The 14,615-nt window shown below is 38.6% G+C and overlaps 1 protein-coding gene across 1 annotated transcript in view; it reads left to right on the plus strand.

Annotated features, from left to right (window-relative positions):
• Positions 1 to 1,209: 1,209 nt before the first annotated feature.
• LOC117701465 (glycerophosphodiester phosphodiesterase domain-containing protein 4-like) overlaps positions 1,210 to 14,615 on the plus strand; it is a gene marked incomplete at its 5' end in the record, with an annotated part of 33,871 nt that continues 20,465 nt past the window's right edge. The window contains 6 exons of the mRNA XM_034493141.1: positions 1,210 to 1,313; positions 5,828 to 5,921; positions 8,974 to 9,033; positions 13,121 to 13,219; positions 13,289 to 13,382; positions 14,157 to 14,234. Of these exons, the coding sequence (XP_034349032.1) occupies positions 1,210 to 1,313; positions 5,828 to 5,921; positions 8,974 to 9,033; positions 13,121 to 13,219; positions 13,289 to 13,382; positions 14,157 to 14,234 (529 nt within the window). The remainder of the gene's footprint in view (positions 1,314 to 5,827; positions 5,922 to 8,973; positions 9,034 to 13,120; positions 13,220 to 13,288; positions 13,383 to 14,156; positions 14,235 to 14,615) is intronic.

Genomic DNA, 14,615 nt, shown 5'->3' on the forward strand with positions numbered 1-14,615 from the left:
GAATAGGAGAGACATTATTAGAATATACTTTGAGTTGGATATGAAAATATTACTACTTGATGGATATTATTACTGTAGTGTTCTTAGGGTTACTGGCTTTGGGAAGCCACATATACAAAGAGATGCACAGTGTTTGGGGTCAGAGGCAGGGAGAACTAACCAAAAATCTAAAGAGAAAAAAAGCACAATGGTGTGTTTAATGAGAATTAGATTTCCAGTGCTGAATTTAGGAACATTTAAAGGAATAAATAATAATTACAATCAGAAAACACAATTCATATGAAACTCTAACATCTTTACATTAGGCTAAAAAAATTCAAGTTTTAACCTATACACAGAGAAGATCCTTTGAAAAATTTCAAGCCAGAATGGTTATGAGATTAAAAGAAGAGAGACAAATTTATTTAGCATAAAATTATTAAGTATATCAGCTATACCACAGTAGCCAAGACAGCTAAAGCCATCTTTGCCTTCTGGGTGCTTAAATTCTAGTGGGATAAGTTGTGCAATAAATAATACACGAGAAATTATTTCAAATAGTAATAAGATCTTTGAAGGTAAAATAGAAAAATGTATTAGAAAATGGGAAGGGGAGTGTTTAGAGACCTCAAGGAAAGCAAGTCCTTTGATCCATCTCCAGATGAAGAGACAGAGCCTGCCTCGTGTTGGGATAAATGCACTCCAGGCAGAACTGCCAAGTACCTTGCTCCTCCTGAGGAAGAATGAAGTTTGATGTGTTATACATACAGAAAGCAGCTAGTGTGGCTGGTCTCTGGAAGGGAGTCAGTGGAGAAGAGATGAGGTAGGGGATGGGCAAGAACTAATCCTATATAACCAACCTTGTGGGCTATGGAAGTCTGTTTGGATGGTGACAGTATAATAGCATAGGAGCCCTGAGAGGGTTTGAGGAGGACAGAGACATTATTTGATAAAGTGCATTTAAAGGTCCACTGAGGTTCTGTGGAGGAGTGGTATAATAAGATGGAGTCAGCTGTGTCTGCACTCTGGGAAGTGATGTGCTGCCTCAGTGCCCATAGGCCTCTTCAGCTGGTTAGGTGTCCTTTCTGTGTGTGCTTGCCCTCAGATTATTCTAGCCTAGGGAGGGGAATGTCCAACACCAGAATGGTACTGCCCTTTGGCAAATGTTTACAAGGATCATTGAGGTCACATGAACAAATGGAGCTAAGTTACACTTTTTTCTTTTTACAGAAAGAGCAATTTTTTTATGTGTGCCTGGTAATTGCATTCATCTTGTCTGTACTTTTTCTGTTCGTCTGGATAGAAACCTCCAATGAATACAACAGCTTTGACTGGTGAGTGCTGTTTTCTCTATTTTTATTGGTGTATGGACTCTTTCATTGGACAGCCACTTGGGCTTTCCTGGGTAAAAAGATCTGGTGGTTTAGTATGAAGGGTAGACAGAGTGGGTTTTGCATACCTTGTGGGCAAGAGATGTGACCAGGACAGTAGTCAGATGCTCACACCCAAACTTGCACCTTCCTTCCACCTGTGCTCACTCAACACACTGAATGCCAAATGGTGTCCTCAGTTTTCTCTGTGCTACCAGCATTCCCAGCCCTTAGACAGGATTCTCTGTCATCTTCATTCCAAAGTCTGTGTGATTACTGATGTCCATACTTTTTTCTTGTCACTATCATGTCCCTCAGCTCTGCTTTTTCTGCTTTTTCTACAGCCTTGGCTTCCTTCTTTTGTCTTTAGGGGTCCCTTGGAACTCTGAACACAGGGACACATATCCCTTCTCAGCTCCTTTTCATGGCTAAGCTACTCTTGGACCAATCTCAGACATCCCAGCTTTTCTGGCTCGATGCATCCTATCATTTTTGTAAACCTAATCCATTATTTGGTGTTTGTGGGAGAAGGCATGTTTAGATGTGAGGCCTCCTTTCTTAATGAAATGCAATTTATTTTTCTCTTTATAAAGTTAAATCTAGTTGGTTGTTTTAAATGTAAAAAAATGTAGGAAATTAGGGCTAGAGAGATGCTCAGTAGATGCCCACAGGTCTGAGTTCAATCCCCATGACCCATATGGTGGGAGGAGAGATCCGATTCCTGCAAGCTGTCCTTTGACCTCCACACCATGAGAACACACCTGCACAATGAATGACTGTAATAATTTTTTAAATGCAGAAAACTGAAAAATAGTCACATTTTCAAGTGACCATCACAAACTAACTTTTTCTTGTCCTTATGTTATACCATTATGTTTATACTATTTTTATAACTTTGCTTTGTATTTTTCCATAAAATAAACATAAGCATTCAATAGATTATTAAAACTCATATTGAATATTATTTTTATGTGATTTTAGAATATGACATGAAGATGCATTAACTTTGCTTTCTGTGTGCTGGGGTGGTGGGACAGGGACAGAGCCTTGCTGTGTAGCTCAGGCTGGCCTCAAGTTGGCATTCTCACTGACCCCACTCCCACTTTGCAAGTTCTGGGATCACAACTCTCTGCTATCATGGCTAATTAGCTGGGGTGAGAAGGGTTACTGATTTTTTTCCTAGGCATTATGAACAACATTCATGTCTTGATAAGATAACAATAAAGTGAATTTTTCATTTTTTGATTAATGTTCCTTGGACTAGATTAGTACAACTGGCATTAAGAGAACGAACACTTAAAATTAGTTCTGCTTTTTGACAAAGTATTTTCTCAAAAGGTTATAGCCAGCTCTGCTTACAGTAGAGGTAAAAGACAGTTTTTATAGTAAGTTGCCTATGGCAACATTAAATATTCCAGTTTTGATTATTCAAAAAGTCTTCTTGATGGAGTTATTTTGTTTTAATTTGAGCCATTTGTGTTTCAAAGCAGTTTTAAAAATATATTCTCTTTAGAAGTATTTCTTCCTTTTTGATGTTTATGCTTTGAGCATATTCAATACGTTTTATCATTTTCTAAGCAATTATTATAGATTCATTCTGAATTATTCTTCAGCACATGCATTTCAGTTGTTCTCTGTGTGAATGGATTTTAAGATATCTGGCATTGAGATCTGCAGAGGACTAAGGCTGTATGATGTCTAATATTTACAGGTTTGTACTTCCCCCACCCCTTGAATGCTATCAAAGTCCTGTAGCTGAAGACAGCAGAAGTTGTCTGGTGGCAACATACAAAAAGTCTTTGAATTTCCTTTAATAAGAACCTGCTGGGGACTATTTCTGGAAGTTCCTATTTTTGTGAAAACGGCTCTATTTTATCTTTATTCTTGAAGGGTATCTTACGCAGACATAGAGTTCTAATTTGCAGTTTTTCTCTTAGCACTGTGACTCCGTCTCTTTCCCATCTTCTTGCTTTGTATATATTGAGAAGTATGCTATCTATCTTGGATCTTTTGAACCTAAGCTGTCCTTGAAAAAGTTGCCTTCTTTTAAGAGTTTTCTCTTTATTTTTTCCATGATTTTATGTTCATGTGCATGTGTTTCTTTGTTTTTGTTCTCCTTTAAGCTTATGTTGCTTCTTTAATTTGCATTTTGATATCAGTGGTAGAGACCCTTCATTGAGGCAGAAAAGATGGCTTAACAGGTAAAGGCTAACAACATAAATTTGATCCCTGAACCCCACATGGTATAAGGCGAGAACTGACTCTCACAAAATATCTTCTGACTGACACGTGCATGCTGTGATATGTACTTCCTGCATCCAAAAAATAGATAAATATAAACTATTATTTTAAAAAGAAGATGCTTATTTTCCTTAGAGTGCAACTATCTAGTGAAGAAAAAACCTGCTCAGGAAACATTAAGAAGCAGCTTAAATTGGGCCAGTCCATGTAGAATGAGCCCCCTGTGCAGCCATCAGTATTACATATTCCCAGCTTAAAGAAGTGGTAGCCAAAAAGAGACTTTCCTTTTCAGGTTCCATTCTGTATAAGTAGTCACATAAGCACAATCCTCTTCATTCTAAATGACACTCCTTTTGACTCATCATCCCTCCATGAAGAGTGATCACAGATGACAGAGGCAGAAGGAGCAGAACAGGGAGAGAGAAAGATCCCAGTTCTTCCTTTCCTCTGGTCCATCCACAGCAGAGGTGAGAGCAGGCCTGCACTTGCTGAGTGAGAGAGCAGCCCCTGTGCTTGCTGAGAGTGCATTGGTTCAGTCAAGTTGGGGTTGAGAAGAAATAAAAATAAATAATATGGTTAGCAAGATGATAATGAAGAAAGATGTCCCGTTAATTGTCAATTCTTAAGTTTTTCTTGTCATTTGGAAGCATAGTCGATTATCAACACTCAATTACTGTTTGGGTAGTAATACTTTGGTTTCATGTGAACCACTATTAAGATCATCGTTGATTGTGCTCCTTTAAAGCCATACTATTTTTGTTCTATAAATCCACGTTTTTACTTCTCTGAAAATCATTTTTAAAAACTTTTAAAAAGTAAAAAGTATTTATTTTGTGTGTGTGTGTGTGTGTGTGTGTGGTGTGTGTGTGTGTCACAGTGCATGTGTGGGAAGCAAGCACAGAACTTGCAGGAGTCAGTTCTCTCCTTCTACCACATGGGTTCTGAAGATCAAACTCATGTCATCAGGCTTGGTGGCAAACACCTTTACCCACTGAGTCATCTCGACAAACTTGGATCTTAGATATATTTTTCTTAATCTTTTTGATTGTTCTATTAATTGCGTTTTTGGGCACAATAATTTCATTTGCTTTGAGAGCTTTATTGGGTCTCCTTTGTCCTTCCAACCGCTGAGTTGGACCCTGGCCTCTCATATACTAGACACATAGTTACCACTGAGCTACATCCAGAAGCCCTCTTTACACCAGCTCTTTTTTTTACAAAGTGTCCTTCTCTTGCAACATCTTTACCCAAGAAGCTTCCTGCTGTGAAAGCTACCTGCCCTTTTTTTTTTTTTTATCTTTGACGTATTTCTCTAGTTTCTGAGTGGAAAGGAGGTCATTTATGTTTTCTTGAAATAAGAAGTATAGATTCTTTGACATTGAAAATCTAGACAGATAAAACATTGTCTCTCTGCACAAGTCACTGGTAGAGTTCCCATAGATGGAACTTTAGGAACACCATGTGTAGGACACAGCTCTCTCATACAGCTGAGAGCAATCATGGAAGAAAGTATACATGGACCTGGACAAGGAGCTTGAAAGGTAGAAACAACTAGTCATATTGATGTAATTAATTTAGGGGGTGTGGGGATTGAATATTCTTGGCCCAGGGAGTGGCACTATTAGAAGGTGTGACCTTCTTGGAGGAAGTTTGTTACTGTGGGAGTGGGCTTTGAGACCCTCCTCCTAGCTGCCTGTGAGACAGTCTTCTCCTGTCTGCCCTTGGAACAAGAGGTAGAACTCTTTAACTCCTCCAGCACTGTGCCTGCTCAGATGCTGCCAATGCTGCCATGCTTCCTGCCATAAATGCTAGTGGACTGAACCTCTTAACCTGTAAGCTAGCTCAGTAAATGCTGTTCTTTATTAGAGTTGCCTTGGTCATGGTGTTCACAGCAATGGAAACTCTAAGACAGAGGGTGATTCTTTTTCTTTTATCATTGCAGAATTTCTACATCACTTTGATTATTAAAGATGATATAAATTTGAATATATATTATAAATAACTTTTTAAAGATTGCTTTACTTATAAAGGCTTCATTAATATATCTGGTTGCTTATAGTCTGAAATTAAAATAAAAAATATCCCCAAAGTGCTCACAGATCTGTCCACAAGGTGCTTCTCTTCTGTCCCCACCATTTGTTAATGCTTCATCTAACCTGTTCTTGTCTTTACCCTTAATGTAGATACTAGTACTGATTCCTCCTATATTTTAAAGTTTGAAACATTTTTTTTTTCAGGGTCGTTTATCTAGGGACAGGTCGCTGGTTCTTTTGGTCCATTTTCGTGCTGAGTGCAGCTGGGATTCTGGCTGCCTACACCACCTTGCTTTTGGTGAGTGATGCTTCTCATTATTTTTGTTCCTTAAACAGCCTCATCAGTTAATCCTTTCCGTGGTGTTGTATCTATCTGAAATCTTTGATATTAGTAGAGTCGGAGTTTACACCAGCTCCTTCAGTTTCATGCACAAGGGATGGCTAAAGGAGATTGATGCTATTTAGAGGATGTGTTTAATCAAGCTGTTCTTTGAGTGGGTGACAGGGCACCCCTTTTTATTCCCCCATTTAATACTGTATTCATTAGTTTACTCAATATTATCATTTAAATGCCAAGAGCTTTACACTCATAGTCTGGGACTTACAAATCAAACCAGTTCTACTGTGCAAAGGCTAGTCACATAGCTCAGATGCAAACTAGTTATGTATGATCCTGCCTCTATTGCATGACACGGTAAAGTCAATATTGTATGAAGGATGCACACCATGTAAGAGAAAGGTTCATGAAAAGGAAGAACCAAACAGAAAGATAACTTTAGAGAAAACTGTGAAATTACTTTAATTTCATAATTTCATGTTTCCACTGATTTGTCTCTGACACACAAGAGTCAAACCCTTAATATGTTGCCAGTTGCACTATTTTTCTTCTAAAATGTATTAGTCATTATGAAATACTGTAATAAGTACTGAGTATGTAGAAATCAATAAAAGTAAAACTATTTTCATGGAAAGCCCTCAATAGAGATAATGTGTTCATTCTTTCTCACTGACAGTTGAAACTCAGGGAGGGGGTATTTGACTTATAGTTTGAAAGGTGTAGTCTTTGTAGTAGAGAAGAAAAGGTGACAAGCAGCAGGCAAGTGGAGCATCTGGTCATATTAAATCTCTTGGCCAGGAAGCCAAGAGACATGGATGCTCACCTCAGCTCCCTTTGTCCTTTTATTCAGCCTATGGCCTCCACCCATGGAAGTCTTATGTCGCTGCCCATATTCAGAGTGAGTCTCCCCTCCTAAGTCAGACTTTCTGTTAAAAATCTTATACAAACATGCAGAAGTATTTCCATGGTGGTTCTAAATCCAATCAAATTGACAAGGAAAATTAATCTTCACAGATTGGAATGGGAATAAAGTTATGGCTGTTTCTTCATTCAGTGTTTAGAATCTCCTAGACAACTAAGTCACAGAAAAAAGTAACTGCTTATGATGGACCTTTGTAGTTATCATTAGAGATACTCATATGAAGCTTGTCAAGGGTTCTAAGAGGGAAGAGAGAATTTCTAGCAAAGAACAGCAAATAAAACTTATTAGAAGAGGTAGCACTAGAGGGCTGGGCATAGTCAGTAAAGTGTCTGCTGTGTAAACATAGAATCAGACCCAGGACTGCAGCTGGGACAAGGCAGAGACAGGGAAGTCCTTGAAGCCCATTGACTAGGTAGCAATGAGCTTCAGGGTCAGTGAAAGACCTTTTATCCAAAGATAAAATTGGTCCATATACGGGGCTGGAGAGATGGCTCAGTGGATAAGAGCACTGACTGCTCCTCCAGAGGTCCTGAGTTCAATTCCCAGCAACCACATGGTGGCTCACAACCATCTGCAATGCAATCTGATGCCCTCTTCTGGTGTGTCTGAAGACAGCTATACATATACATTAAATAAATAAATCTTTAAAAAAATTGGTCCATGTACTTGTATAAATGTATGCATATACATGACCGACCACATGTGCAAACATCCACACCAAGTACACACACACACACACACACACACACACACACACACACACTGTAGCAGCACTGGAGTAGGATCTTGAACAGATGATAGTTTTGGACATAAGGGGATTGAAATGGAAAGGAACATTGTGGGCTGAGAAAATGTATTTTGAGAGAGTAATAAGAGATAAATATACTTGGTATTTTGTTAAGAAGAGAATAGTGTAGACTGATGTGACAGATTTTGAAAGGTTTTGAAAGTAAGAGTAAGGTACTTAGTAAACATGGGTTTCTATTTTCTGAACATCATTCTAGAAGTTGTGATGTGAAGGTAGAACCTTTCTCTTCAGTGAGGAAGGTGCAGATATAGTATGTGCTCTGACCTAAATCTTGGATTGTACCTCGTATCATGCTTACACACAATTAGTGAGACATGGGATTGTTAGCTTCCAATGTGAGAATATTAGTACCCAGCAGTCTTAGTTTCAACAGACTACTTTAGCCTACCTCTCTTACACAATAGTGAGAAAGGAGAGAGGCCTGGCTTCGGCCCTTCCCCCCCCCCCCCCTCCATCATTAGGGCACTTACTCTGAAAGCTCAGTATGAAGCTCAGTGGTGAGAATGCTGTGCACTGGGTGAGGCCCCTAGTTTGATTCCCAGCAGTGAAGAACAAAGGTTTCTGAGTAGTAATTTTGGTCAAGATTACTATAACTTGACTAAACTCTCCTAAGCTCTGGTTGCTTTTTAACTGAAAATGATGCTTAATAAAATGGTATTTTTATAGGGCTGAGTAAAAATAGATAAGATCATACACACAAAATTATTGTAGTAAAAGGTAAGTGCTTTGTACAGGAGTATGCTAACATCTGAGGACGTAGCTTTGCAGTTTTTATGTTCATACTGACTTGAAGACTGGCTAGATTTAGACTGAGATCTAAAATGTATTGAGCATATTCCGATGGTAATGACAATCAGCATCAGCACTAGTTCTGGAAAGAGCTTTTAAATGACCCTGGGGAGAGTTGGCTCATAACTCTCTTCTCTTGTTAGTGTCTCTAAGCAATACCAGGCATGAAGTCCATCACAGAGAAAATACTATGCAGAAATTCAGAAACCATCAGTGGTAATGGCCGTGAGATCCCAGAGGAAAGAATAACGAATTCTTTCTAGGGTGCTAATAGAAGCTACAGACAGGAAATGACATTTGAACTGGCTTCAAGGGTTAGTGGCATGGGGAAGAAGAGCCTAAAAGGGATGAGAGGTAACATGGCAAGAGAGAATAAAGGGTAGCCCAAAGAAGCAAAGGTGGTGCCTATCATGAGAGGTTCCTAATCTACTGAGCTGCTCTGGGCAGGACTTTAGTAATCTGGAAATGATCACCTTGCCTCCTTTGCTTTTCAGTTGATTGGGTTTCTGTTGCTCTGGGAAAGGATTGAACTAAACCTGCATAAATCTCATAAGGTAAGACAGCATCATCCTCACAGGAAACCACAGAAAGGATAGCAAGAGCTCCCCAGTGGTCCATGCTATGTGTGTATCTGGCCCTCTTTCACCATACCCTGAACAGATCTGATTGTGCACGTTTAACTGAAATATGTAAACTTCTGGCAGTAGGAAGTGAAGTGCCAAACTTGCTGAGCCTGTACCATGTTTTCTCTCTCCCACTGGCTCCTGTCATACTCCCAGCTTGGCTCTTCCTGCCCCACTGAAGTCTTAGGCACATTTCTTACTTCTGCCATTCTTTTCCATCACAATAGCATTCTCATGCAAGTCAGTAAAATTGTGCTTCATGGTAGTAATCCCACCTCCAACTTTCTAAACTTCTACTTCTAAAACATTCTACCTCCTCTAATTTAGGCTTGACTTGGCCTCTGCCTGTCATGGTGGAGAGGGCAGTGGCTCTTTCTACAGTGACATTTTCCTTGGGTCAGTGCCTGCTTCCTTATGATACCCCAAAACTTCCCATTTAAGATCTGAGTAACCTTTTCTTAGTTGAATCCCTTTAAAATGATACCACCATGGCTTCTCTCAGTCAGTTCATACCTGGTCCCCAGAGACCAGGCAACCTCATTTCACTCTCTGTGGACCAATAGCATACTTGCAACATGGAGTTTCTGACTTTGTCCTACCATTGATTATCATCACCTCCAGTAGCATGTTCTTCTGCTTTATTTTATTTATTTTATTTATTTTTTTTTATTTTTCTCAATCTGCTTTTATACCATTTTTAATTACATGCAAGTGTCAACGTCAGTTTTAGGTTGAGGAACTAGCAATACAATAGATGCAAATAGTTAAGGAACAAGCAAGATAATAAAATAGTCAAAGAACAAGCAAGGCAATAAACAAAGTCCCATGATCACTCCTGTGATCACTGTTTCTAAGGGCTTATCAGGATGGCCAAAATATCTGAGCCTACTTCCCTGTCCTAGCCCAAAGCCTGAAGCCTACTTCTTTGTTCTAGACTAAGATTTAGATTCCCACCTAAAATTACTTCTTTGTTCTAGCCTAATGTCAGATTCCTGCCTGAAGCCCATTTCCTTGTCCTTGGCCAATGTCAGATTTCTGCCAAGCAGCCCTTAAAGCTCTCCACATCTCCCCCATGTTAATTCTAAACAAGACTGAGTCTCTTAGATATCCTGCCAAGAATGCCTTCCTTACCTGCCATGGAATATGCATTATCAAAAGCAATGTACTTATGTCTTAGGTTGGTAAGGCTCTGTGCAGAATCTTACCATCTTTGGCTTGCCAGCCTGTTAATTTAATAATTCTGTCTGGGGGTCCATTTTCAGGTTCAAACCATGTACTTCGGCTGCCAACATGTTGATGTTGTTAAAGACAAGCTTTAACAGGATGCGCAGGAATAAAAGTATTCCCAGGACAAAGAGGGCTAGCTAGCATGATCAAGCTATATATGCCATTCTTGAAGCTTGACCAAAATGGAAATACTGACCTCAGGCCATGGATAATTTTATCAGCAGTGTCTGCCACATCAAAGCTCAGCAGAGCAGCATTCTTGAAATTCATAATCTCATTATGCAAAGTTAAAACATCCAGAAATATGTTAGAATTATGCCAAACACCCTGCAAGTATCTTTAAACTTTTTCCTAATTATAATGACTACCACTGTAAATTTTAGAACTAACATGAATCCAATGGTATTTGGCATGACACTCAAGATGGCTCCTTACTCTTAAACTTTGAACCACCTTCCAATAATTTGAATAGGATAAAGAGTATCAATCTGTTGTTCCAAATGCCTCTCTAAATCCTCTTGTATATTCAATACATTAGTAACATTTTTTGCTAAATGATTAACAAAGTAGCTGTCTTAATTTCTGTGTCAAAGCAATTACAGAAGCAATTGTGCTAGCTATTAATGTAATTAAAGCTGTTATACCAGCAATAATCAAGCCCACTACCCTTTTGCTTCTGCTTAAAGCCTGACTCACTTCTTCCAGTACTTGTAAGCTTTTTTCAGAAGACCAAGGTTCTGTGATACTCAGGGCAATAAAACAAAAGCTGGTTGATAAACTGACATGCCGTGTGACACTAACACAATTAGAGAGTGTACAATCAATACATCTTACATTAAATACTATAGGAAAAAAAAAGTAATTTTAACTTGACAATTAAAAGAGCCTTAACACTTGTACTAACACTTGTTTGAAATTCAGATCCTGTCCCAACTTTATCTCTTGCTAACATAACATCATAGAGAACTGCAGCTAATTTCCAAATATGTCTCTGAAAATGTCCAGAATCAGCCTTCCAAATGAAGACCTTCTCAAGCAAGGTTGTGACCACATGCTCATGTTTCTCCAAATCTGGGAACATGTCAAGTCTTTTGAGTGGCATCCTTAAATCTCCTCTTACTCAAATGAGAAATTCAAATTGGAAATGTAACTTAAGTGTTATTAAAATATATGGAGATTGAAACCATGAGCTGTTGCATGGGAAGAATATATATTGAAAAAAAAAAAAGAAAGAAAAGAGAAGGCCTTGGTGCTAATACTATCCATTTTAGAGTTTGGATGCAAGAAACTTATTATTCCATCAGCCTCCTTTTCATGAATCTTCAACCAAGACATTGTTGGCATCCCACTTTCATTAAGCACAGCTATTATCTTCAACCAGGAACAGATGAGGAATATGCTCTAGGCTAAATTCTAGCCACAGAATCTTACCCCCTTCATACACAACCAGCAAGAAATTGTTTTGTTAGTTTCTAAAGTGGGAATGCTAGTATCCGGTTAAGTCATATGTGTTAGTGAACTTTTTTATTATACCCTACCTTTTTTTGGATACATATAATGATTATTGAATCAGTTTCAGAGAACAAAATACTGCTTAAATATTGGGTTCTGGTATCCCAAAATGCAAATCTCTCATATATGTATCTATTAGTAAAGTTAGACTGGTTTATAAAATTATGCTTTCCTCTTGTCTGGCATTATCCTTAGAATTCATTCCTATACATCTTCAATGGGATTTTTACTCAAGTTGATAAAATCTGGCCATTGTTTTCCAAACCTTCTTGTCCTGAAATATTTTTGGATCTAACTGCAGTTATGAACCTGTGGCAGTGAGAGGTGAGGGAGGGAATATTGAGAGGATGTGACCTTACCTTGGAAGGTAATTTGGTTAGGCCTTCAAACTAGCAAGAACAAGACCTATGGAGCCTGCTTCTGTTGGCAAGGGGGATTCTTTAGGGCTTAGAAGTTTACTTTTATCCTTTTTTTTTTTTTTCCAAAATAACTCAGAAGGGATCGGATTAGCACCAGGTCTAGACTCTCTAGATTACCTAGGAAAGCACAGAGAGTGCTTTCAGATTACAGTGATGAGTCAAAAGTCCTTGTAAACATGTTAATAACTTGACTTCCTTATAAAAACCCCTAAGGTATCAGTTAGGTAGCAATAATGGGATGCCGCTGAAATTTTCTAACAAGATAGACCTAATAATATCTTGGTTGCTTTTACTTTAAATAAGCCCGGAGTTACAGGTTTTTTTTTATATGACAGAAACGGACTTGCTGGAACTGTATGATTAACAGAGTGATAGATAAGGATGGTATGTACACAAAATGGCTCTTTCTGTAAGGCAGTATTTTTACATATTTGGCTCAAAACACACCTTATATTCTAAGCTCAAGATCAGAATGCTTGATTAATGTGGGTGAGTAAAGAAAGAGCATTTATGAGTAGTTGTGTTTTATATGACCAGATCTCCCCAAGGGAAAATATTTTATTTGTACCCTATGATTGCTTATATCCTTTAAATCATCTGTAAAGCTTGGTATTGAATAAGAGGTAGATTCAACAGTTCAATGCATTTAGTTTGCTAATAGACTGGTAACTTCAAGTTTATGTATTTGAGAGCTTGGTTTGCACTTTTTTGTTTTTTAAGTCAAATAGGAGGAAAAGGTTTATTATAATGATATAATTAGTCATATGCAATTCACAAGGACAGTTCTGATTCAAATCTGGTGTCTAGAAATAAAAAACAAACAAACAAACAACAACAACAAACCCTTTCTCTTTTCCCAGGTCTTCATTTGGATAACCATTATTTTGTGCTCCTTCTTGCTCTGTGTTTTAAGCTATTTCTGGAGAGACAAGTGGCTGATAGCTGGGTTGTCACTGCAGGTAAGCATCATCCTATTGTTCTCAGCACTGTGTCCAGATGCAGCTAGTCTGACTTTTGGCTTTTCCCAGATCTTTGCTCCCTTCGTGCACCTGAGCCTCATAACTGTGATGATTATAATTTCCTGGCCTCTAGCCATCTGTGTGGCCCACTTGGAATCAGAAGGTACATCATGTGAGGGGAACCTTGCCTGATCTCACCAACTTGCACACACATTCAAAGAAACAGAAATGGTAGCTAGCTACACATGTACCTCTTTGAAATTTCTTTAGCATGTTATGTAGGCATGATTTTTATGGTCTCACTTACTAACCCCTGTAGCCTATCATAGTATTTCTATGACTAAGTTAGTCTTTTTCTGAGAAGGATTCTTTTAGAAAAACATCTTTTCCCCTCTGTGTTAATACACACTATTTTTCTGGGGTGATGAAGACAGCAGAGGGCATCTTAATTCTGGTTTGGCCTGAATGCTACTTATAAGGCTTAGCTTGTTCATACACAAATGTCACTGATTTCAGTTAATACTATGTCCTGAGGGCTCTGGTTATATCAGGCAACTCAGAGAAGTCCTCTGTGAGTTTCTGTCCTACCTAGCAACTTAAAGAGTCAAGAATGGCTGCCTCTGCAGCTGGATTCTTCTCTATTCTTTTTCGATGATAGTGGAAACAAAACAATGAGCTCTGTATGCTTTGGAATTGGAAAGCAGTAGGGTCTTCTTTCTACATCTCTCTTTTTACTATTGGTTAAGTAAAGGGAGCTTGCTTCCTGGCTTGTGGGAGGGTGCAGACAAGTGAAGGGTTGGCTTAATATTGATGTGGGTGTGTGTGGTGTGTGTGTGTGTGGTGTGTGTGTGTGTGTGTTGATTGTAGTACATTTTAGAAAATATTTCTAGGGCAGGAACTTAAAGTGAACAACAATAAACTGTTTTCTCTATTTTAGTTAGAATAAGAAGATACAGGATGGCAGATTACGAGCACGAAATACTGGAGAGGTGTAATATATTCAGAAGGTTAAGAGGTTAGAGATGGTGATCTCAATTTGAAAGTCACTGAAGCATAGTAATTTAAACAATGTACAAGTGGGTGGGAATCTTCAGAGGTCTAAAACAGAAGGTGTTGGGAAGCAGTTGATAATAGGAATTAAAGATAACTTGTGATGTGGGAGCTGGGCATGGGTGGAGGTGAGTAGTGGGAAGAGGAGAAAGAAGGAGGAAAAGAAACAAAAATAATAATTCATCAACTATGATAAGTCAGCACTGTTGTACCACTTCTGTGAGCAGTGTTAGCTCACAGACCTAATTTACGGAAAAAAGATGAAGACCTAGAGAAGTTACCCCATGTGTCCCCAGTTACTACAAGAGGTGATAAAGCTCATACCCACATTCCTGTCAGTTGGCAT

Source organism: Arvicanthis niloticus, unplaced genomic scaffold (genome assembly GCF_011762505.2).
Source record: "Arvicanthis niloticus isolate mArvNil1 unplaced genomic scaffold, mArvNil1.pat.X pat_scaffold_1116_arrow_ctg1, whole genome shotgun sequence".
Lineage (NCBI taxonomy): Eukaryota > Metazoa > Chordata > Mammalia > Rodentia > Muridae > Arvicanthis > Arvicanthis niloticus.